The 22,484-nt window shown below is 49.6% G+C and overlaps 1 protein-coding gene across 2 annotated transcripts; it reads left to right on the forward strand.

Moving 5' to 3' along the window:
* The first annotated feature begins 1,550 nt into the window (after nucleotides 1–1,550).
* Nucleotides 1,551–22,391, forward strand: Xkr5 (XK related 5). Of its 2 annotated transcripts, none has more exons than XM_076553663.1 (7): nucleotides 1,551–1,618; nucleotides 6,979–7,162; nucleotides 11,768–11,952; nucleotides 12,877–13,086; nucleotides 14,603–14,772; nucleotides 16,768–16,870; nucleotides 20,659–22,391. In XM_076553663.1, the coding sequence occupies exons 4-7, from the start codon at nucleotides 12,948–12,950 to the stop codon at nucleotides 21,783–21,785; spliced, it is 1,539 nt and encodes a 512-aa protein (XP_076409778.1). In that variant the 5' UTR covers nucleotides 1,551–1,618; nucleotides 6,979–7,162; nucleotides 11,768–11,952; nucleotides 12,877–12,947; the 3' UTR covers nucleotides 21,786–22,391. The 2 variants fall into 2 exon arrangements, with proteins under 2 accessions (XP_076409778.1, XP_006998546.2); XM_006998484.3 differs by lacking the exon at nucleotides 1,551–1,618 and adding an exon at nucleotides 4,819–4,876 and having other exon boundaries at nucleotides 20,659–21,925.
* Nucleotides 22,392–22,484: the final 93 nt, after the last annotated feature.

The raw sequence follows: 22,484 nt of genomic DNA on the forward strand, positions 1-22,484 counted from the left end.
GTTCATAAACTTTCAGAAGGTATTTGTAAACTTCATCAAGATCTGTGTAAGGTGCCTGCATTTCCCCCCACCCATCAGCACACACTGGAACCACACTGGTCCCTAGTTAGTACCTCATGGAAATAGTAGACACAGAGTCAAGACTTTACATTGCAATCCATCTGATCACAGGACGAGCTCTGCAGACTGAGTTTCAGAATCTCATCCTCTTATCTCCAGTCATATGTTAATATGAGATCAACCAATTTGGGTTAAATACTTGAATATAAAACCTCAACCTGTAAGACTAGAGGTAAACAGGAAATGGTGTTTCTGCTTAGGGAAAACTAGGGCATTAATTTGAACTCAAAAGCACAGACCACAAAACAAAATCAGAAGTGGACAAATGGGAGTATATCAAAGTAAAAATTATTTTGCACAGAAAAAAAAAAAGAAGAAAGAAAAGAAAAGCTCAAGGATTTTTGTGGAAGAGGGGACAGAAAGAATGTAGAAGCCAGAGAATGGGGGAGAGTCTAAGGATATGCTGTGTTCCGGACATGGCAACGGTACTCATGAACTCACAGCGATATTGTTGCCTGAACAAGATCCTCCTAGTAAACACGTGAGTATGGATGGAGGGGGTCTCCCGGCCCAACCCTAACTGAGAAGTTGTTGGCAATTGACGGCTACTAAGAGAAAAAAGTCATTTTTTTTTTTTTGGTGGTATGCCACTAGCAGTTTGTTCATATTCCCCTAGGTAGCCCAACACTCGTGTTCACATGTGCAGCATGAATTGCATTCAGTGAATTATTTTTTAAAAAATGTTTTAAAGACATAAATTTGGGGCTGACATGGGAAGGGAGGATCCAGGGGAAGTTAAGAGGGAACGGGAATGGATATAATTAAAATACACTGTATACACTATTAACTTCTCAGACAATAAATTTAAAATGTTACTTTAAAATCGGGGGAATAAATGGAATCTTTGGAAACTATTTAACAGAATGAACTCTAGTTGCGGTTCTGAGGAGCGTGCACAGCTTGCCCTCTGCTGGTCAGGCTGGGAGTTCATGTTCTGAGCCGACGCCATTGTGGGACTACATGTCCATTTGCAGAAATGAAGCTGCTGGGACCCCTACTGGAAGAAAAGCATACAGCACCACACAGCGCGGGCCTGAATCAACACTAGAGAAAGCTGCTTTGAGTGTTGAGCCTCCTCAGACAGGTTCTTTGAGTCCCTGCAGCAGGAGGGTCCCTAGTGTGGGGTTCCTTACCAGAATTACCCAAACGCGCCCAAACTGGGAAGTATAACCGGTCTGGAAGGGGGCACTGACTTGGGCATCCAGGATAAAAGCGAAAATCTAACCACAAAGACATGTTGCCCACAGGATTGGAGGCTCCTTGAGGTGCAGGAAGGTTGCTTATCAGAACTTCACTTGAGGTTGCAATATCATGCTCTGCTACAGAGCTGTGCAGTCCTGATCCCTATAAATACAGCCACAACTGGGCTTTGGGACACTGTCCAATGGGCATCTCAAGAGTCTCTCTTCCTTTCTGCATTCTAGACACGGTGAAAATGATGAAGATCCATCACCATCTGATTCTGCTGCTCAGCCTCCTCTTCTCCCAGATCACCCAGGTAAGCCTCCTCAGAAATTGAAGCATATATCAAACCCAGGAATACAAGGGCCCAAGAGAATGAAGAACAACAGTTGCAGGTAGGAGGAACACCTGGAGAGTACACCCTAGCTAGGTAGCCTAAAGTGACAACCTTCAACATCTATGAGCTGTCTCCTAAGAAACACAGGGATGAGACGGTCCTGGATATGGATGCAGGCTTACTCACAGGCAGACACTGGCATCTTCCATTCCCCATATTTTATCTGTGTCTAAAGGACATGCCTTGTGTGGAACGTATTCTTAGCGTGCAAGAAGGTCTTCTCACAGAAAGGCCACACTCACACCCAGTGAGAGATTCCACTCCAGCCCCCACGTTCTGGGGTTATGGACTGGTGCTCTCTGGATATATGGCAGCAGTCCTGGTAACACAGCCCCTCCCACCAACCCAAGTGAGTTAGGACCAGAGACTCACTCGGTGTCCACATGGGCAATACGAGAAACTTTTCATGCCTCAACCTTACTCTGTTGGTTAAGATCTCCTCTGGCATCATAAGCCACATGCTTGGAATGCTGGGCTTCCTGGAACTACCTCTCTGAGTCATACTTGGGGCTGCCTGTCAGTAGGCCCAGGGTTCTGAAGATGAGAGCTAAATCAAATCATATCCAGAAATGCATTCGCCCGGAATTCCAGAAGCGTCCGGACAAATGGCAGGAGGTTTGAGAGTCAGGGCTTCACTCTGGGCTGCAGCTCCTCCCTTAAGGGTATCTATGAGCATGGGAAACCCTATCCCCATTAAAATAAGGCCACACTCAGGCCTTGGGTTGTCACATCCCCTGGACATCATGGCAATCTCTCTCTGCTCTGGGCCTCGTGGGGACCATGAGGATCCACTGCTTTCTCTTGCTGGTGTTTTTCTTCCTCTGCCCCTGGAGGATGGCAGATAAGTCTCTGCACCAATTGGAATACCCAGAAAAGCCTGGGGATACAGGATTGAAAGGGAACAGAAGAGAGTTGGTCCTACACCTGAGGAGTCAACAGGAGCCCATACCCTGGTTAGGAGGCCTGAGTTGGCAACCTTCAGAGTCTACAAGAAGCCCCCCCACCCCCCCGGGAAACAAAGACACACTTGACAGAGATGCACAAGTATTCACAGGCAGCTCCCGTCAACTCCTAGGACCCATTTCAGTCCTGGGCTCAGACATGTCTTGTGTGGAAGGGATTCTGCCTGCCTTGAGGAAGTCTCTTCATACTGAGAAGCCGGATTCTTACGTAGAGAGAGCCCACCAGCAATCCAGCCAAGCCATGTCAGCTGGGTCCTGGAACTCACCAAGAGTGTAGGGAGTTCTTAGCCCCCACCCCCCACCAAAACAGGGTTTCTCTGTGTAACAGCCCTACCTATCCTGGAACTTTCTCTGTAGACCAGACTGGCCTCGAACTCACAGTGATCCTCCTGCCTCTGTCTCTCCAGTGCTAGAATTAAAGGAGTGTGCCACCACTGCCTAGTGTGTGTGTGTGGGGGGGGTGTCTCAAGACCACAAAGAATCTCACAACCCAGCTCCCTTCTCATGAGATTTCCCCAGTCATCATGAGGGGTAGGTGATACCAGCATCTCTGGACTAATGCCATTTGGACCCTGTGGGAGGAATCTAAGCCCACATCAGAGCGAGCTTTTTGATGATACAGCTGCTTCTGAGTTATCCCTGCTCCTGTTAGAAACCCTAGTGAGAACTCGTTGGTCCACCAAGTTGGACATGGGTGCAACCATCACTTCTGTCTGTCATGTTACATCTCCCCAGGAAAAGTCTCTCTCAACAGTCTCCCAAGTCAAGTGCAGGGACAAAGTGTCAATAGTCAGATGAAGGCCTCCCCTCCTGCCATAGAATGATAGTGAAAGAAGACACACTACCCTGGGGGGAAGTAATTAGATGATATAAGTGGTGTGAAGAAAAAGAAGGCAGAGAGAAGGAAGGCTGAAGGCACGTGTCCGTGGTCATGAGCCATCCACCTTTGCCACACAACCTTCAAACCAGATAGAACATCCCAGCGGGAATTCCCTGTCCTGTCTTCCGGAAGATCCTTCTGTGTTCTGTATAGACAAGATGCAGAGCCTGAGGGAGATGCTCCTCTACACTGCGCACAGCACACAGGCAGAGCAGAGAGGCAGCCCATGTCCTGATTATCCATCTTACCCTCCCTGGACTGTTTTTAACATATGAAATATGGGATATGTATCTATTTCTCAAACCATACACCTAGAAATTGGGGAACAATGTTCTAAGGCTATAACGGTATTGGAATGTTCCCCACCCCACACCAATCATGAACAGTGTTTATTCCCATTCCTAATTTATGTATTCTTATTCCTTGGCAGGAGTTCTGTTAGGCCCTGTTAGACAGAATCTCTGCAGGCCTGATCTCCACTTAGTAATTTTTCTACCACGCCCTCTTTGCTCGGTCCTTATAAAACGATTTTCCACTGCACATCAGGAGTTCAGAACAGTCTTTCTGCCCCATATCCGCAGCCACACCCTACAGAACCGCTGCCTTGTAACAAATGTAAGGGTGATGCTTTCTCATCGCCCAGAAAGACTTTCCTTAGGCAGGTTTACTTCTGGCTTTGGGCGATCTGGATCCTCAAGGATACCTGGGGAAAGGTCTGTAAGCAAAGCAGCTGTTGGGGGGCGGGGGAGTGCCCTCCCTTCTTCTTTTCTGACCACATAACTGAAAAATTTCAAAAGACCCAGTCAACTATTCAAATCCCTCTCCTCCCATCACACACACACACACACACACACACACACACACACACACACACACACACACACACACACCACTCTGACTAGTGGTTAACCCGTCTTTGAGCAAACCCACTGACTGTGACCTCTGTAATCACCCAGTGACTAACTCTTAGCGCCTCTCAACAAACCCACTGTGCCTTCAAGCCATTAGGACGTTGGGGCGGGAGGAGGGGCCCCGAGGACTCAGGGGGGCAGCGTACAAATCTGGCACAGACCAAGAAACGCAGCCCAAGCGAGGCTGCCCCCTAAGAACCTGTCCGCCACCCCCTCCCCACGTCCCCGCCCTCGCCTCCACCCAGCTAGCAACTCGGCATCAGGCTTGGACGAAAAGCCTCTTGCCTTGGGGCCCCAGGCCGGAAGCCTCCCCTACTTGGTCTTGGACAGGGGAAGGGGCGGGCGCAGGCGGCAGCGGCACCGAAGATGTACGCGGGGCTCCTGAGGCTCTCTGCCCTGCTGCAGGCGGCCGAGCAAAGCGCGCGTGAGTGCGGTGCAGCCCGCGAGTGCTCACCCCTCCAACACCCCTCTCCATCCCAGTGTGCGGGGGCACATCTGCCCCTGCTGTCCCAGCAGGCGGCAAACACCAAAGGCCTGGGATGCACGCACAGTAGCTCCCCTCCTAGCCTGCAGAGCACTCCCGGTCCGATCCCCTCACTAATGCATGATTCCCTCCACCCATGCAGACACCCCTCCATGCATGGTATGGATCCTCTCCACACCCCAAACCCGGGCTCCTGAATTCCTGCCCGCTACGCTACTCGCTCCAGCCTGCGCTCTGCAAAGAGCTGCGTGAGGAGGCTGCATGGAGCGCCAGCGCTTGGTGAGGTGCCCCGGCTCTCTGGACACCCGGGGTTCCTGGCTGGGGTGGCCGCTTGCGAGCCGCCGAAGGCTGGGAGAGTGGAGGGGTGCGATCCCAAAGGCCATTGATTTCCTTTTGGGGTTTGGGATACGGTAGAACGCTGGCTGCAGGGGACACGGGTCCTGTGGGCGGTGGAGGTGAGGCAAGATGGCCATTACTTTTCGCGCCTTTCATGTTTGAACTTGTAACCCTTTCGGTGCTGGCATAAAGTGCTTCCATCCACTTCCGCCACTCTCCTACAAGGCCTTGTCCCTGAGGAGTCTCAGCCACCCTGAACCTCCAAGGTTCCGCTTTCCCTCTTGGGCACGGCCCCTCTGAAATTTATCCTTAATTGACAACTTAGTCTCTGCAGATTCCTGCCCCGATAACCGCTCAGAATTCCAAAGGGCGCTAGACTGGACCCTGGAGAGGCCAGGATACACATTGCTGTCCAAAGTGACCTAGGCACCCACGCTTTCTAACAGGGAAGGGTTGAGTGTTTAGCAGGAATCTCCTGGAGTTAGAGCACCAGACAGAACCTGAGGCGGAGGAAGGAATGGCGCTCATCCCTCTGCCCATAGCTGCCAGGTTCGCAGCGGTGCCTCAGAGCAGTGGGGTTGTGCTTACAGATCCAGATTCTTTGTTCACCCTCCACTGCCACCCTCAGTAACCAGTAGTACCATTAGTTACTTGCTGATGTACAAGGTTCCATGGCCAGAGCCTGGCCAGATAGCACCGACCTGTAATCCAAGCCATTGGAGGTGGGGGGGAGTTCTAGACCTAAGGGGGCTACAGAAAGAGGTCAAAGCTGGCCTGAGCAACTTAGCAGAACATTGTCTCAAAACAAAAAGTAAAAGTGGGCTGGGGGAATAGCTCAGTGGTGGAGGTCTTACCTAGCATAGGCACAGGCCTGAGTTCAGTCCCTATGCCCACACATGAAAAGAAAGGACAAAGCCAGCCTCACACAGAATGTGACTGAAATCCAGCACAAGCAGCTCTGGTAGGCAGCAACAGGGTGGTGAGGATGAGATCACTCCATGTTGTTGGCCCCCACATCCCTGGGCCTCCCCTGGGAGAAGGTTCACCTGTTTGGGCCCACACTAGCCATCAGGTACTTGGCCCGTGTTCTGTGTAAGCCCATGGACGACCACACACACATACCACTACCCTTGTGCCTGTCTTATATCTAGCAGGCCCTGCTGGCTCTTTGCTAGTGATAAGGATGCTGTGTCAGGTTGGTTTGGGACCTGGGTTATTTTGTTTTTTGTGATATGTCCCAGTGGACAAGGAGACAGGACAGGCTTAGGAAAGCTCACAGGTCCCAGGGGTACAGAGGCAGGACATACCACGTGGGGCCATATGGGAATACTCATTTGACTAGGAGCCAGACCTCTGGTGGGGCTTCCTCAGACAAGACAGACTGACCAGGGTGAACAGATTCTGAGGGTTTGGTCTCTGTGGGTAGTTTCTGCGAGCTTTGGGCTAAAGGGAGGTTTCTATTCACTTGGCCCCTGGCCATGGATGGCTAAGGCAGAGCAGTACCATCTCCCAGGGTGCCTGGGCTTAAGACAGAAGCTCTGAGCTGGCTAGTATGCATATCCCTGGCACGTTCGTGGAAGAACATTGTGCCGTCTGTGGCAGGAAGGTCTTCAGGTGTCAGAGCATTGTGACATGCAAGAGCAAGCGTTTCTAAAACAGTTGCCTAACTCTCTCCTTCCCACACCCTCACCTTTCTCTCACCCCAGGCCTCTGCACCATCGTTTACTACTTTGCCACAGGTCATCTCCTCTGGGGCTGGCTGACCCTCTCTGTTCTCCTGCCCGGCTTCTTGGTCCAGGCCCTGAGCTATCTGTGGTTCCAAGCAGATGGGCATCAGGGTCACTGGTGGCTGGTGTTGCTGCATCTTCTGCAGCTTGGCGTCTGGAAGCGGTAAGGCACTGCCCTCTCTCTTCCATCCGATGCGGTGGGAGAATTCCCCCTGTCCATACACACCCCAGCCTGAAAGCCATGGACGGACGTTCAAGGCCACACCTCTGTTTGGCCTTGGCATCCTAAAGCATCTCTAACATCAGGAGGCTTCCCCCTGACCTCGCCGATGAAGTTTCAAATGGTTTGTTTGTTTGTTTGTTTGTTTGTTTGTTTGTTTGTTTTGAGTCAGCTTCTACACCATCCCTTAATCAACCTCTGGAACCACATAAATGAGTCTGCTTAAAGTGCTCCCTCTGACCCCTGCTACCTTAGCCCATGACAGCAGCACAGACTTAATTAACCACAAACTAGATGGTAAAGCCCACTTGATGGCATTTGCTTTATGCTTTTGTGGCAGGAAGAATTGACCTGGGAGCTAAGGCCAGCGGTTTGGGGTTTTTTGTTTTTGTTTTTGTTTGTTTTGTTTTGTTTTGTTTTGTTTTTCCTTTTCTTTGTATGAAAGGTTGCCCGGTATGGATCTGGTACAGGTGGCTTCCCTGGGCCCAGAGGCGTCTCCAGAGGTGAAGTGGAGATGGAAAGCTGTGTTTACACACACAGCGCATTTCTGCTCTCAGCCGCCCCATAACCCCATAGAGTTGAGGGCCTTTTATAAAAGGGGAAAACTAAGGAGCCAGACAGGTGAATTCTGAAGTTCAAGTGCTTATTAAATCACAGGTGACCACGGTTTGAAGGGCATCCAAGGAGCCATTGCCAAGTGCTGCTCTCTGCCGTGGGAGCATGTGCCTTCTGTGTATACCCAAGTGGGACTCGGGTCAGAGTAGAAGGTGCTTCCTCTTCATGTTCCTACCCCCCCCCCAGACCCTTACCATATAAAGGCATCAAGAACACACATGTGCCACGGCAGTTTCTCCCGAGCTGGGCCTCCCTGTCTGAGCTCTATGTTCTCCTGAAACAACAGAGCTGTCGATAGCAAGGGGAAGCAGTCATCTCCCAGAACTTGGGAGGGCAGCCTTCTTGGAGCAAGACCTACTATCTACCCCCTCGTCTGCCTGGCCTTGTAAGAAGGCCGGAAGGTTCACTGCTGGTCAGGTAGCTGGCTGTCCAGGGTGAGACCTCAAAGACAATGGCTTATCAAACAACTAGAGTGGCTTCAATACAAACAAGAATTGGATAGCTCAAAAACAGAATTCAGAGTAGTCTTTAGGAAGAAGCATCCCTAACTACTCTCTGGTGAATCTGCCTTCTGGGGCTCTGTAGAGCCCCTGGGGACACTTGTAAACCTTCAGAGAAGTGAGGCCAGAGGCTGAAAGATGGTCAAGACCTGTGGTATTGGACAGTGAACTCCCCTGAGCGCTCAACATCACCACTAAGTGGCGGCATGGTCTCTGGTACATACTTAAGAATTAACGTGGATACATGAAAAGACAAGTGCAAACCGAAGATTGGGAGAAACAAAAAGACATGTATAGCTAATTTAGAAAAGCCATTCGGGTGATTAACAAGTAATGTATCGAGCCTGGTGTGGTGACACAAGCCTTTAACCCCAGCCTTCAGGATAGAAAGCCAGTCGGAACTCTGTGAGGTAGAGGCTAGCCTGAGCTACATTGTGAATTCCACGCCAGTTGGGGCTACATAGTGAGACCCTATCTCAAAATAATAATAATAATAATAATAATAATAATAATAATAATAATAAACAATGCACAGGCTACTCTTAAGTTCCCAGAACTCACATAAGATGACTTACGACAGCCTCTAACTCCAGCTCCAGGGGATGCCCTCTTCTGGCCTTCATAGGCGCACGCTTGCGGGGGGCACACACACACACACACACACACACACACACACAGGATGGGGAGGGAGGGAGATGGGGGGAGCTAACAGACAGTCACATAAATAAAAATAAATCCTCATGAGAAACTTAGGGAAAAATAAATATTGATTTCCAGGAAGAGGTAAAGTAACACATCCGGCGGTACAGCCAGAACGTGCAGTTTTTAGAACTGGACCGCAGATTAGGCTCTCCGCTCCCTGGCAGGCAGAAGAAGCACAACGGATGCCCCTCCACAGTGTTCCAAAAACTGCAGATGAGGCCAACTGCAGTCTACCCCCTCAGCAGGAAGTGCTGAACGTTGAAAGTGGTGAATCTCTCACCCTGATACAGCCTCTTCATAAACAAAGCAGGAGATAAGCCATGCAGATCAGGTTTGGTTTGGTTTGGTTTTCATTGCAGTTTGGCAAAGCGCCTGTAGGGGGAGCCAGAGCAGCTGTGTTTTGCACAATCTGGACCTTTTTAAAATGAAGCCCGCCCATTAACTGACTCCATAATGAAATGCAGACGAATGAACTACCAACAGAAAAATCAATTAAACACAAACCCCTTGAGGTTAAAAACCCCTTATAAAAAATGCAAGGGCTGAAGAATATAAATGGATTCTGGTTTTAATTCCAAACAACACAAACTATAATGTTAAATCTACTGTTCAAGAGAATCTGACATTAGTTACAACTCATTTTACACAATAGCAGTTATTTTTTCCTATCTGAACATTTCATTTCCACTCTAATAATGTGTGTACGTGTGTCTCCTTCACCCTTTTTAAAAGCCTGCATATCTACTTAGAAACTCAACCCGAGAGGATGGGAGACTACCTAAATACTCTCCTCCTCAGCGAGCATCTTGGCATAGCAATTTTTTTTTTTTTTTTTTTTTTTTTTAGTCAAGAGAAAGTTAAGACAAAGTTTAAGGGCGTATAAGACCAGCTTGGCACAGATAGGTGCAGATTCAATGTTTAAACACAGGTAAAGGCACTTGCCACCAAGCCTGACCACCTGAATTCAATCTTGGGGAGTCACTTGGTAGAAAGAGTCAACTCCTAAAAGTTGTCCTCTGACTGCTACTTGTATGCCATTGTGTACACACACACACACACACACACACACACACACACACACACACACACACAAATAAATAGGCACATGAAGCACGGCTGTATTCAAACCTTTCACTGTTGACAGTCTCAGCCCTAACATCACCAAAAACATTAACACGGACAGAAGAATCACTCAGTCCCCAAGCTGTGAGCCCAGGATAGACCATTCTAGTTGTGGTGGCAGTGTTGTTAAGAGCCGAGACCTGTCAGGTGAGGTAATTGCTCTTCTAAACTTCCATTTATGGCATATGTTGTTTTTAATGCAAATAGGGATCTTGGGCCATCAGCAGTACGGCTCACATTGGGTAACTTGTGTGTGCCCTGACAGACTGCAGACACACATAGTTGAGTACGGTGTCCGAGACTAACTTGGGAACAGCCAAAAGCACTGGCACCATCAGGACAAAGAGAAGGGTCTGGAGCAAAGGAGAGAATTAGGCCTTCGAGAGACGGCACCAGGAACAGTTGGCACCAGCAGCCAGAAACCCAGGACAGAGGAAGGGGGAAAGGAGCCGAAGCACAGCATCCAGAAAAGAAGTCTGGGTGCCTTTCAGGATCTCAGAACAAGCTCCCACTAGCCGCATCTCGTTCCAGCTCCCTAGGGAGCTCCCCAGGGGCTACCCGCTAGCCTCAGCCTGAATTCCTCCATCTCTCTGCCTGACCACAGCCTGGCAAAGCCACTCTGCTGTTTTTCTGTTCCAAGCCATGGGTCTCATTCCAAAGCCTGTGTCCTGTCCCACTGATCTCTCAGACTCCCTACTCTCAACTCAGCTTCCTATCTGCAGCTGTTCTGTTCTCTCCAGGAGACACTCACTGAGCACCTTCACCTCCCTAGTGAGGACCTGTATGCGAGACACTCAGCTGATACACTTTTCTTCCCTGATTTAAGCATGTAGAATGTGTGTGTGTGTGTGTGTGTGTGTGTGTGTGTGTGTGTGTGTGTGTGCTTTGCCCAACTGAAGCTCACATCTCTAAAGAACATGTTTCATTTTTCTTAGTCTTTCTGTAGTCAAAGCCCAATAAAACTCCATGTTCATGGAGTTGAGGATGCGACTCAATGGTAGAACACTGACCCAGCAAGCAGAAGGCCCTGGGTTTATTCCCAAGTGCCAAAGGGGAAGGGGGATGAACTAAAAAAACCTTTGTGGGGACTGGAGAGCAGACAGGAAGAGGAACTAGCTTTGAGATGCTTTGAGAGTATTCGTGTCATAGGGCACTGAGAGCGCTACACTCCATGGAGGAAAAAATGAGAGCTCCTTCATCTCTGTGCTCTAAAGAGATGATTACCCACAGTGCCTTGCAGCAGATCTCTATTGAAGGAGTCCATTGTCCTCCCTGAAAGACTTGAGGTCAAGACATTGGTCAAAATTCCTTGCAAGTCTCACCAGGTACAGGCTTGGCTCCTTAGCCCAGCAGCAACTTCAGCCTACACACCCCTAGCCCTTCCAACCTTGGGGACAGTCGCATACAGTGACACCCTGCTGAACACATGAAGTTTGAACTGAAATATGCAGCTTGAACTCAGAGTTCAGCAGCTGCATCACTGGTGGCCCTAAGAGGCATCCGTAGGTACCAAGGACACTCTTGAGAATGCCTCATGTGTCCATATGAAAGGCTGGTGTCTGCACAGCTGATTTCATGGTCTATGTCATGATGTCTTTGCTCTCTGTAGGCACTGGGACTCTGTGGCAGCCGCTCTGTGGAGGGGAAAGGAGGCACCCTGCTGGGGACAGCTGCACCTGCAGGAGGCTGACCTGTCAGCCCTGCGGCTCCTGGAGGCTCTGCTCCAGACAGGGCCCCACCTGTTGCTTCAGGTGTATGTGTTCCTGGCCTCTGACTTCACTGATATTGTGCCAGGTGGGTACCTTTCACCACGGACTCACACCAGCTGCTTCCCAGATGACAGGAACATGTGCCTGACCTTGTTGGACCTGGTGTCCTCTCTAAGATTCTCCTATTTGGGAGACCAGGAAAACCCCATGTTCACTAACACAAATGATGGTTACAGTTGGCTTTTGCTCAGTGTCATGAAGTCACAGAGAATTGGTTTCTTGGGGGTAGAGTAAACTAAAGTCAATCCTTAAGACAAAAGTTGTGCAGAGAGGAGACAACCTTTACACTCCCTTAGGAAGTCTGCTTCTCAGGGAGTTCCACATGTCCATCTCTCCTGGGTCTAGCCTGTCACAGTAGAGCTGACACCAGAAAGCCCCAAGAAAGCAGAGCTCAGTCTCCTGCAGATGTGTTCCCGACTTCCAATCCAGTCAGGGCACCTCACTACTTCCTCCTCCCCCTCCCTCCTCTTCCTCCCCCTTACCCCTCTGCCCTCCATTTGAGTATCCAAACTTAAAACAGAAGGTCTGAATACTCGGATGTGACTGCTCATCCCATCATTCTTCCATCAAAACTCCTTCATGTGGGGAACAAATACTCGTAATGAGCCGTGGCTGGGATCCTGTAGGACCCATATCCTTTTAATCATAGTTTAGGCTAGAGGCCTTAGAAGCCCAGTGGCTGAGATGTTTTTAAAGGGCATCAAGGAGAAGGGCATCTACGGCACTGGACAGTGGAGCCGTGTCCTCCTGCCTCCCCTTGTTTCCATGTAAGTGTGTGTCTGTACACCATTGCAGGGTTACCCACCACCAAGGGGCTTGGTTAATGCTACATCACCATTGGGCTAGTTTTTAATAAGAAATTGGTTGTCCCCAGGAAGGGATAGGGGAAGGCGGCATCTCCATGTGTGCTTCGGAGCCTGTAGGGAGCTCTGTCTGTTCAATCCTCCAGGCATCAGCACCCTACTTTCCTGGTCTTCGCTGTCCTGGGCCCTTGTGTCGTACAACCGTTTCCTGGGCATCATGAAGCCAGGCCACCGCGCGATGCTATGGGCTGCTCTCCTGTGCCAGCAGCTCTGGCGGATGGGCATGTTGGGAGCCCGTGTGCTGAGCCTGGTTCTGTTCTGCAGAGTTTACCGTGTTTGGGTTTTGGTGGTTGGAGGTAAGCGGGACTTCCCTTCTGTTCATAAAGCCTTGATAGCAATGGTTCACGATCCTCTGCCCTAGATCTGTGGCTAGCTGGGTTCGGCAGAGGATCTTATGCAGACAGTAGAAAGCAGATCTCTGTGTTCCCAGGAGATCTCAGCTTGCTGGAGGCACAGACGTGGCTCCCCTCTTCAGCAGAGTAACCTGGATTCACCCTTGATACTGACAATTCCAAGAAAGAGGAAGTAGAAATATCCAGTCCTCTTAACCCTAGAACACCCACAGCATGGCTTCTGCTATGCTCTGCCAGGCAAACAGTCCTTGGTAGCGCAGACCCATGAACACGGAGGTCCAGACCCTAGCTCCCAAGAGTGTGCATCCATGGGGGTAGTGCATGAGTGCATGCTGGCTCTTTGGATACACCACCATAAAAATCCCAGCATCCAAAGTTCCAGCTAGAGCTGGAAACCACAGTCCTCAGGAGACTGTTGAGGAGCGCATGCTTTCCTGTAGAAAGTCGCTGCTCACACAGGAGGGAGGTCCAGGTTCCACCTGATCCTGTGCAAAACTGTCATATATATATATATATATATATATATGTATGTATTTATGTATATGTATATGTATGTATGTGTGTATACATGTGTGTATAGGTGTGTATATGTATATATATGTGTGTGTGTGTGTGTATATATATATATATGCTGCTTAGAACTTCCATAAGCACCTTGTTCCCTTTGGTTTTTTGGGGGGGTTGGATACTTTGTTTAAAACAGGAAGTCCCCACTGAACCCCAACCTTCTCTTAGCCAACAGCACAGATATGAATGTGAGGACCGAGAGTCTGTCTAGCCCTTCAGACTCCTGAATGGGGCCTGTGTGTCCTTGCCAAGGACAGCAGTGTCCTCTGGTCATCAGTGAATACACTCTGCAAGAGGGAACAGTGTACTCTTGTTTTAAGAGAACCGAGAACATTGAGAAATAGCTGGCCCATGTACCCAGAGCAAACATTTAATACAGTTATTGGCAGAAAAGAACATTTTTTTGGGAAAAGAAAAAAAAAGTTGTGTTCTTACAGAGAAATTAACTACATTTTATTCATTATTTTCAAATTCAGCTTGTGCTCCAGAATGAGGCTATTCATTTTAAAATATAAGAGTGAAACTTGTAGCTGGTCCACATGGAGTGCTCTTTGGGTCTGGAGGGCTGGGACTTGTAGAGCAACAGGGTAAAAAGAGTAGAGAGTTTTACAACTGCATCTTTAGATGCTTTCTGGAAGCAGAAGGGTGTCCCTATGTAAGGCCTGATGCATATCAATGAAGCCAGTGTGTTTTCTCAATGGCAAACGAGGTCAAATGCCCCCTGTGAAGCTCAGAGAGACAGACATGCAAAGGACGGAATGGGTGGCTTGTCTGGGCCCCTCAGTTCTCTCCTGGCTGTGTGGGGTGTCATCTGGGATGGTCAGTGTCAACCTTATCCCCTTCCCGTGGCCTCACTGAGCACCGACTTCCACCCCTTACCCTCTCTCTCCAGGCGCTCACTGGCTGGTGATGACCTTCTGGCTTGTAGCCCAGCAGAGCGACATCGTGGAAAGCACCTTCCACTGGCGACTGTTCAACCTGCTGGTGGGGGCCGTGTACATCCTCTGCTACATCAACTTCTGGGACAGCCCTTCCAGAAGCAGGATGGCCAGCTTCTACCTGGCAAGTGGCAGTGGTGGTTTTCTTTAAGCCTGACTTTTACATTCCCTAGAGCATGTTGGGTGGGGAGGTGCACATGAGCACGTGTGTGCCTGTCCATCTGTTAAAGAAGGATTATCAGGGGATGGGGAATCAGGTCAGTGGGTAAGAGTGTTTGCGATGCATGTATATAGACCTGAGTTCGAATTCTCAGCAACCAAATGCCTGCGACCTTAGCACTGGGGGGAGGAGATGATACAGGCAGATCCCAAGACCTTACTAGACAGCCTTGCCAAAATGTCAAGCTTCCAGTTTTGTGAGAGACCCTGTGTCTCAGGCAATAAGATAGAGTGATAGAAGACACTTAGATCTCCTCCTCTGCCTTCCACATGCCTGCACACTGTGTGTATGTGCCGTGAATGCACCACAACACACACACACACACACACACACACACACACACACACACACACACACACACACACTCAGGAACCACTTAGCATAAGGAGAAGTTGTAGACAGTGATTATATACTTTGAAAGCAGCCTGACATCCAACCATTGCCGTATCATCAGGAGCTTCAGGTGCAGCCAACCCAACAGACTTCACTGGCAGGTGTGCTTGGGGACTTTTCCAAAGTGTAGATTCCCAGGCCCTTCCCCCCATGAGGCTTGGGAATTCTTGTTTTGGAGATAGTTTTGGGCAACATTGCCAGTCCACCTCCTTTGGAAGTTGCATGCCTGGCTGAGCTCTTTCTCCTTTTTCAGAGGTGGAACAGCTCTGGAAAGCATGGCTTCACCCATGAGGGACTTATTCATCTCAGCCTACACACAGCCTAAAATATGTTAGAAATGAACTGGAAGCTAGTGTGTCAGAAATCCAGCTCTCTGTACCTATAGATACACAAAGCAATGTAGTCAGTGTTTTCAGAGAAGCAATGCTCTCAGAGTCCCAGAGAAACACAAGGGCCAGGTGAGGACAGAGGCTCGGGATCGACAGTGGATGTGGCTGCAGAGCAGTGAGAGAAGTCTGTCTGAAGAGAGGCTTGGAGGAGTCAGGGCATTGCGGGCCAAGCTACTAAGGTAGCCTAAGGACCACAGAGCACAGAGGATTCTGTATGGTACTTCCAGAGACAATGCCAGAGGATAGTGAAAGGCAAAGAGAGTCTCTGGTCCGTAGTGATAGAACTGAATTCTGATTTGTACAGAGGTGATGGGAATTCTTAGAAGGAAAAGGAGAGAATAGAGAGGGGTAGTGTAGGGGCTAAGGCCGAGTCAGAGAAATGGGAATGTGTAGGAAATAAGGGAGGTGGTTAGTGACTGTCCCATCTGGTGTGTTAACTGGAGTTGTCGAGAACAGGAATACATGACTAGTATCTTTATGAATGGCGGGAGAGAAGCGTCACTTGAGTTAAGAGAACAAGGTGCCCACAGGCTGGGAGAGTGACCTCCTTGAAAGTTCGTATTTCAAAGAGATGTCCTCAAGTCCTTAAGGTGGCAGTTGTGAGGGTGGGGTGGGAGACTCGTGTCTGAAAGGACAGAGGGTGGATTCACAGCGGCAAGCTCTCTGGTGCGTCTGCTGTAGGAGAGGCGAGGACTCTAGTTATCCCTCATCATGTTTAGTCCAGAACAAGAGGCGACTGCTCCCGGCAGCGTTGAGCTTTCCCAGGCCCGAAGTTCAAGGCGCTGCTGTCAGATCCTGGGGATGTGGTTGAGCTGATAGAACCTGTGTCAGCATCTGTCAGCTGTCCTAGTGTGGGAATGGATAGAATCACTTGTGCCGAAGGGCTGTCATACCCCCCGGACTTCCTTTGTGTCTGTCCTTCTGTGGACGTGGTCGTGAAGCACACCAGCAAACCTCCCTTTGTAGAAACAATTCCCACTGGGGCCCTGGTCCTGCTTGGAGGAGGCACCTGGGTTTGTGGACCCCAGCAGGTACCAAGGACAGAAGAGAGGCGCTTCAGATAGCAGGACATGGGGCTGTGTGGCCCAGGTACAGTGACTCTCTCTTGACCCCACAGGTCATGCTGCTGGAGAACTCCATCCTCTTACTATTGGCCACTGACTTCCTGCAGGGGAACAACCTATGGACCGTGGCCGGAGTCTTGTCTGGATTTCTGATTGGTGAGACCTAATGAGCCTTCCTAGCTGTGGTTCCTCGCTGACTTGTATTTGTATTTTACTTTATTTTTATTCTTTTTATTTGTTTTCATGTGTGGTATGCATGCATGTGTGTGCACATGTGTGGTGTATATGTAGATGCTCAGGCATGTGAAGTCCTGAAGTTGATCCCAGATGTCTCCCTTAACCACTTACTGAGACTGGGTTTCTCACTGAACCTAGAGCTCACTAATTCCTAATAGACTAGCTAGCCAGCTTGCCCTGGGCATTCCCCTGCCTCTGCCTCCCCAGTGCTGGGATTACAGGCAGCCGCCATCCCTGCCCAGCTTTTATGTAGGTTCCCAAGCATTCACACTTATGCAGCAAGTATTCAATCCACCGAGCTCTCTCCTCAGCCACAACTTGCTTTTCTATTTGTTTGGTTAGTTGGTTGGTTTTTCAAGACACAGTGTCTCTGTGTAGCCCTGGTTGTCCTGGAACTCAGAACTCTAGACCAGGCTGGCCTTGAACTCAGCACTCAGAGATCTACCTGCCTCTGCCCCTTGAGTGCTGGGATTAAAGGTGAGCACCACCACTGCCTGGCTACAACTTGTATTTTTTAAATGAGCTGGAAAGACAGGGAAGAGATTAGGAGCAGTGAGCAGGGGATGGGACCCAGGCTGTGGGTAAGGAGGCTGCCATCTGCAGTCTGAGATTCTGAGCTTAGCTTTGTCTAACTGACTAGACTTCTGGGAGCCTCAAACAAAGGTAGGAGCAGCCACATCTGTCCAAAATGCTGCCCATAAGTTGAGTAGAAGATGATGATTTCTAAGCTGTGTGTGTGCATGTGAGTGGACAGTTGAAAGCCTAGGACAGCTGGCGTCCAGGCAAGAGTAACTGGGCCACCTACAAATCAGCCTATGTGCTCTTGGCCTGTGCCCAGTCATCTCCCTGTGGAGAGGGGCTCCCTTGGGGTATGATGTGACGGTCTTCACAGCTGAGAGACTTAACCATTCGTCTGGGGTTTTCTAGTTCCCAGGAGGTATGGCCACTTCCAGGAAGCATAGTAGGCAGGAAGTAAAACTATTGTCCCCTCATCTCAGAAGGGGCTGAGCCACGTCATGCTTTTCCTTTGCCCAACAGCAGGTGGCGCTGGACACATCTCTGGCTTTCCTTTGGCCCTCTGGGGAACCCCCTATAGGAAAGGAAGAGTCTGTCAAAAGAAGGAATAGAAACAACAGGACTGTGAGTCAGCCCTTAAACCCAGGGCATTATAGAAAATTATATTTGATACATGTTTAAAGTCACACCAAATTATGTTATTGCCAGACATGATGGCTCATTTCTATAAATCCAGTGATTGGGAGCCTGAGGCAAAAGTGTTGATATGAGTTCCAAGCCATCGGGGCCTACAGAGTGAACTTGAGGCAAGCCTGGGTTAAGTTAAAAAAAAAAAAATCCGAGAAGCAATTCACAGTATAGGGACTGTTTAGCTTTCAAGAATCCCTGAGTCCAATGCCCAACACTAGTATAAATGAACTATAGCCTGGCGGTGGCTCACACCTTTAATTCCAGCACTTAGGAGGCAGAGGCAGGCTGATCTCTGTGAGTTCAAGGCCAGTCTCTTTTACAGAGCGAGTTCCAGGACAGCCAAGGCTACACAGAGAAACCCTGTCTCAAAAAACAAAAAAACAACAAAACAATGAACTATCTACACCAAATATGATGGTTCATGCCTGCAATCCTAACACTTAGCTGAGTCGAGACTGACACGAACTTGAGGCCAGCCACTGATATGTAGCAAGGCTTCATCTCAAGAAAACAAGTAATTTTTTGTTGTTGTTGTTTTTTGTTTGGTTGTTTGGTTGGTTTGGTTTTTCAAGACAAGGTTTCTCTGTGTAACCGCCCTGGCTGTCCTGGAACTCACTCTGTAGAACAGGCTGGCTTCAAACTCAGAAAACAAGTAATTTTTTAAAAAGAAAAATTATAAGCCAGGTGGTGGTGGTGGTGGTGGTGGTGGTGGTGGTGGTGATGCACACCTTTAATCTCAACACTTGGGAGGCAGAGACAGGCCTCGGTGAGTTTGATGCCAGCCTGGTCTACAGTGTGAGTTTCAGAACAGCCAGGGCTACAAAAAGACACCCTGTCTCAAAAAAAAATTTAAAAAGAAGGAAAGAGGAAGTGAGGGAAGGAGGGAGAGATGAAAAAGAGAGAGAGAGGGAGGGAGAGAGAGAGAGAGAGAGAGAGAGAGAGAGAGAGAGAGAGAGAGAGGAAGGAAGGAAGGAAGGAAGGAAGGAAGGAAGGAAGGAAGGAAGGAAGGAAGGAAGGAAGGAAGGAGAAAAAAGAGAAGAGAAGAAAAATCATAGAAGCTGGAAAGATGGCTCAGTGGTTAAGAACATTGGCAACTCTTCCAGATAATCTGGGTTTCATTCCCAGCACACACTTGGAGGCTTACAAGTGTCAGGAATTCCAGTACTGGGAAACCTGATGGCCGCTTTGGAGCACCAGGCAGGCATGTGGGTACACCGATATACATGCAGGCAAAACACAGGTATACATGAAATACTATTTTTAAAAGAATTCTAGTTCCAAGAACACAGGCTTGAAACTGTTCCTGCCCAAATCTAGGCTCCTGTTTCCTTCTTTCCCTGGAGAAACACGTATTTAGTGCCTACTGCCTGCCAGGCTGGAGCCAAGCCAAGAGTCCAACAGGTGGCAGGATCCCTCAGAAAATCTGTGCCTCAGTGCCCCTGTCTGAGGGAGATCCTGCTGCCTAGCTGGCCTCTCCCCGGTGGGTAAGGCAGCATAGGTCAGCTGGCTTGCCGCACTTTCCTGGCCTTGGGGGGGACTTATTGCAAAAGGTGCATGACTGTATACCATTTGGGCTTGCTGAGACTCCAAGGCATTGTATAGAAACTAGCTTGTCCAATACGGAGATGACAGGGGCACATAGGCATGCTGGGCCTTGTCCCCACTTCCAATCCTGCCACAAACCAGTGCCCTGCCCTGAGCCTGCCCTTGTCCCCAGAGACACTGAGGGTCTAAGGGCAATGTCCTTTGGGTTCCTCCTGTCACATTGCCATCTCCCGGCGCCTTCAGCCTCCTCCTCCTCCTCACACTTAGTTCACGTCTCCTGAATCTCTAACGAGCACCCTTAACCCAGGCACTTTCTCCAGGGCGACAGGAAACTGGAAATAACGTGGGTGGCTTACTGGAATGCTCTGCTAAAGAGATTATTGCGGCAGTCAACACTTCTGATGGACACAAACGAAGCTGACAACAACGTGATTAAGATGTTTGTGCACAAAGGAAGTGTTGTTGTTCGTGGAAGTGCCTTGATAGGGGCTTTTGAGGAGCATGCCTGACCTCTGCTTCGGGCTCTTGTTTTCGAGGCTGCTTTCTTACCTCCTGCCGCCCCCGGCTTTGGCCTCCGTCCACAATGTGCCGGTGGTGGGATTCGGAGAGTGAGGAGATGACTACCATGCCTCTGGTGCTCACACGCAGGCACACATTTGCACCTAGCTTGAATGGTCCCTGGCAGATGCCCTCCAGGAAGAAGGCTGAGACCCAGCAGGAGTGAAGCCATGTTGTACACTGTTTTGGGTTCAGAAACATTTGTAGCTGCTAGACGCTGGGACCTATCTAAAACTCTCCCTGAACGATGTCCAGTTATGAGTCTCCACAGAGTCTTACTGTGGGTCAAAATGATATGGCTCCCTTCAAACTAGCCACTGAGCCTGTCACTGGCAGGAGGATATGGGGTGTCCCGGAATATAACCTCATGCTCTCCTTTCTGTTGTCTTCTTTCTCAGGCAGTGTCTCACTGGTGATTTATTATAGCCTGCTACATCCAAAATCCGCAGACATCCAGCAGAACTTCATGAGGAAATGCTGTGGCCCCACAGAGAATGACAAAGCTGAATCAGAGCCTTCTCCCAGGGCCGTGGTTCCAGCAGGAGAGAGGCCAGAGATTTCAAGCTGGTGCCAAGAGGAAAGCTATGAGCTAAGCAGTCTAGATAAGGCCTCCAGCCCAGAGCAGAATACTACAGAGGCAGGGCTGGGGGACCAGAGATCCGGGGAGTATTCCTTCTTCAATCACCACCACTGGCTGTTGGTGAAACTTGCTCTCAAGACCGGAAATGTATCTAAGATCAATGCAGCCCTTGGAGGGGACAGCCCTGGCTGCTCCTGTCCCCCTGTGTTGGGGGAGAGTCAACACTGTAATCTGCAGAGGAAGCCCCGGTTTTCCCAGCAAGACCTCCCATCCTCTCCTCGCGACCCTTCGACCTCGGAGAAAGGCCCTGAGGACGCAGGTGCTCCGAGAGCAGAGATGGAGTCATTGGAAACTTCAAGCTTTGTCTCCTTTGCCAGCGAGCATGAGAACAGCTCAACTGCCCAGAAGCCACCAGCTGCACAGGAGGAGGACAGCCCAGAGGACGGGACTGAGGCCGACCTGGAAGCTCGGGAGAAGGATCCGGACGGGCCTCTGAAAGGGGAGGAAGGACAGGCGAGCACAACACTGTACTTCAGTGCCACCATGGAAAGGACCACGTCCTCCTACCAAAAGGGCAGCCCAGTGGCTCTGCGGGCACCCCACTCGGGGACATTGAGAGAGAGCAGGCCTGTGCAGCCTGCTTTGCCTCAGGCAGTCACTAAGCCCTTTCCTGTTGCCATGGCCAGCATTAGTCCCATTCCAGGCAGAGTCTCGGGCGGAAACTCCTGCCCCAGTGCAGGCCCCCCTGGAGGAGCCCCAGATAGTTCAGAGTGTGAGGAGTGGAGGGAGCCTGCAAAGGACCTCAGGTTACAGAGGGCATTGCCAGTGATGAGCCTGAGACCTGCTGAAGAACCCTGCTTCACATCTACCCCTAAGTCGGAGTCTATCCAGAGGGACTATAGCTTCAGGGACAGGAAGAAACAGGAGGTGAGTTTTTTCATCTGATCTTAGCCATGGTGGAACGGGTCAACACATCAGACTGGCCGTTCGGCGTCACGGGAAGAGAAACCCCACGCCTGACACCTGTGTCCTTCTGCTTCCGATCTCTACCTACATACTTGAAACGATGAGGGGACAAGATTGGATGATGTCTAAAATCTCCCCTACACATCACATCATGGTACTTAGGCACAGCAGAGATTCCGGTGTCGCGGGGAGAGGCAAAGGGACTTCCGGTTCCTTTCGCGAGGTGCAGGACCCCTAGGGCACCTCTTTTCTGCCGCTTCTAGGAAATGCAAAAGTAAAACTCAGAGTCCAGTTTCATCCTGGATTCTTTACAATTAGCTGTTCTTCACATGGGAGAGTCATTAATCACCTTTTAAAAAATGCTTTGGGGCCTGGAGATTTAGTTCAGCAGTTTAAGTTATGCTCTTCCAGGGGACCCAGTTTCAATTCCATAACAACTCATGACCCCCTGGGACTGGAGTCACAAGGAAAAACAATACTCTCTTCTGGCCTCTGTGGACAGTACACACACGGTACACAGACATACATGCAGGCAAAACTCCCACACACTTATAATTTTTAAAAATAAAAACAATGTTTTCTAGATACATTATTTTTAGTCTCTTATTGTTATAGAACCTACTCTTTTCTGGATGTAAATAAACACTATGCTCATAATGGACATAAGTGAAAGTGTGA

The sequence above is a fragment of the Peromyscus maniculatus genome, chromosome 17 (genome assembly GCF_049852395.1).
Source record: "Peromyscus maniculatus bairdii isolate BWxNUB_F1_BW_parent chromosome 17, HU_Pman_BW_mat_3.1, whole genome shotgun sequence".
NCBI classification, from domain to species: domain Eukaryota; kingdom Metazoa; phylum Chordata; class Mammalia; order Rodentia; family Cricetidae; genus Peromyscus; species Peromyscus maniculatus.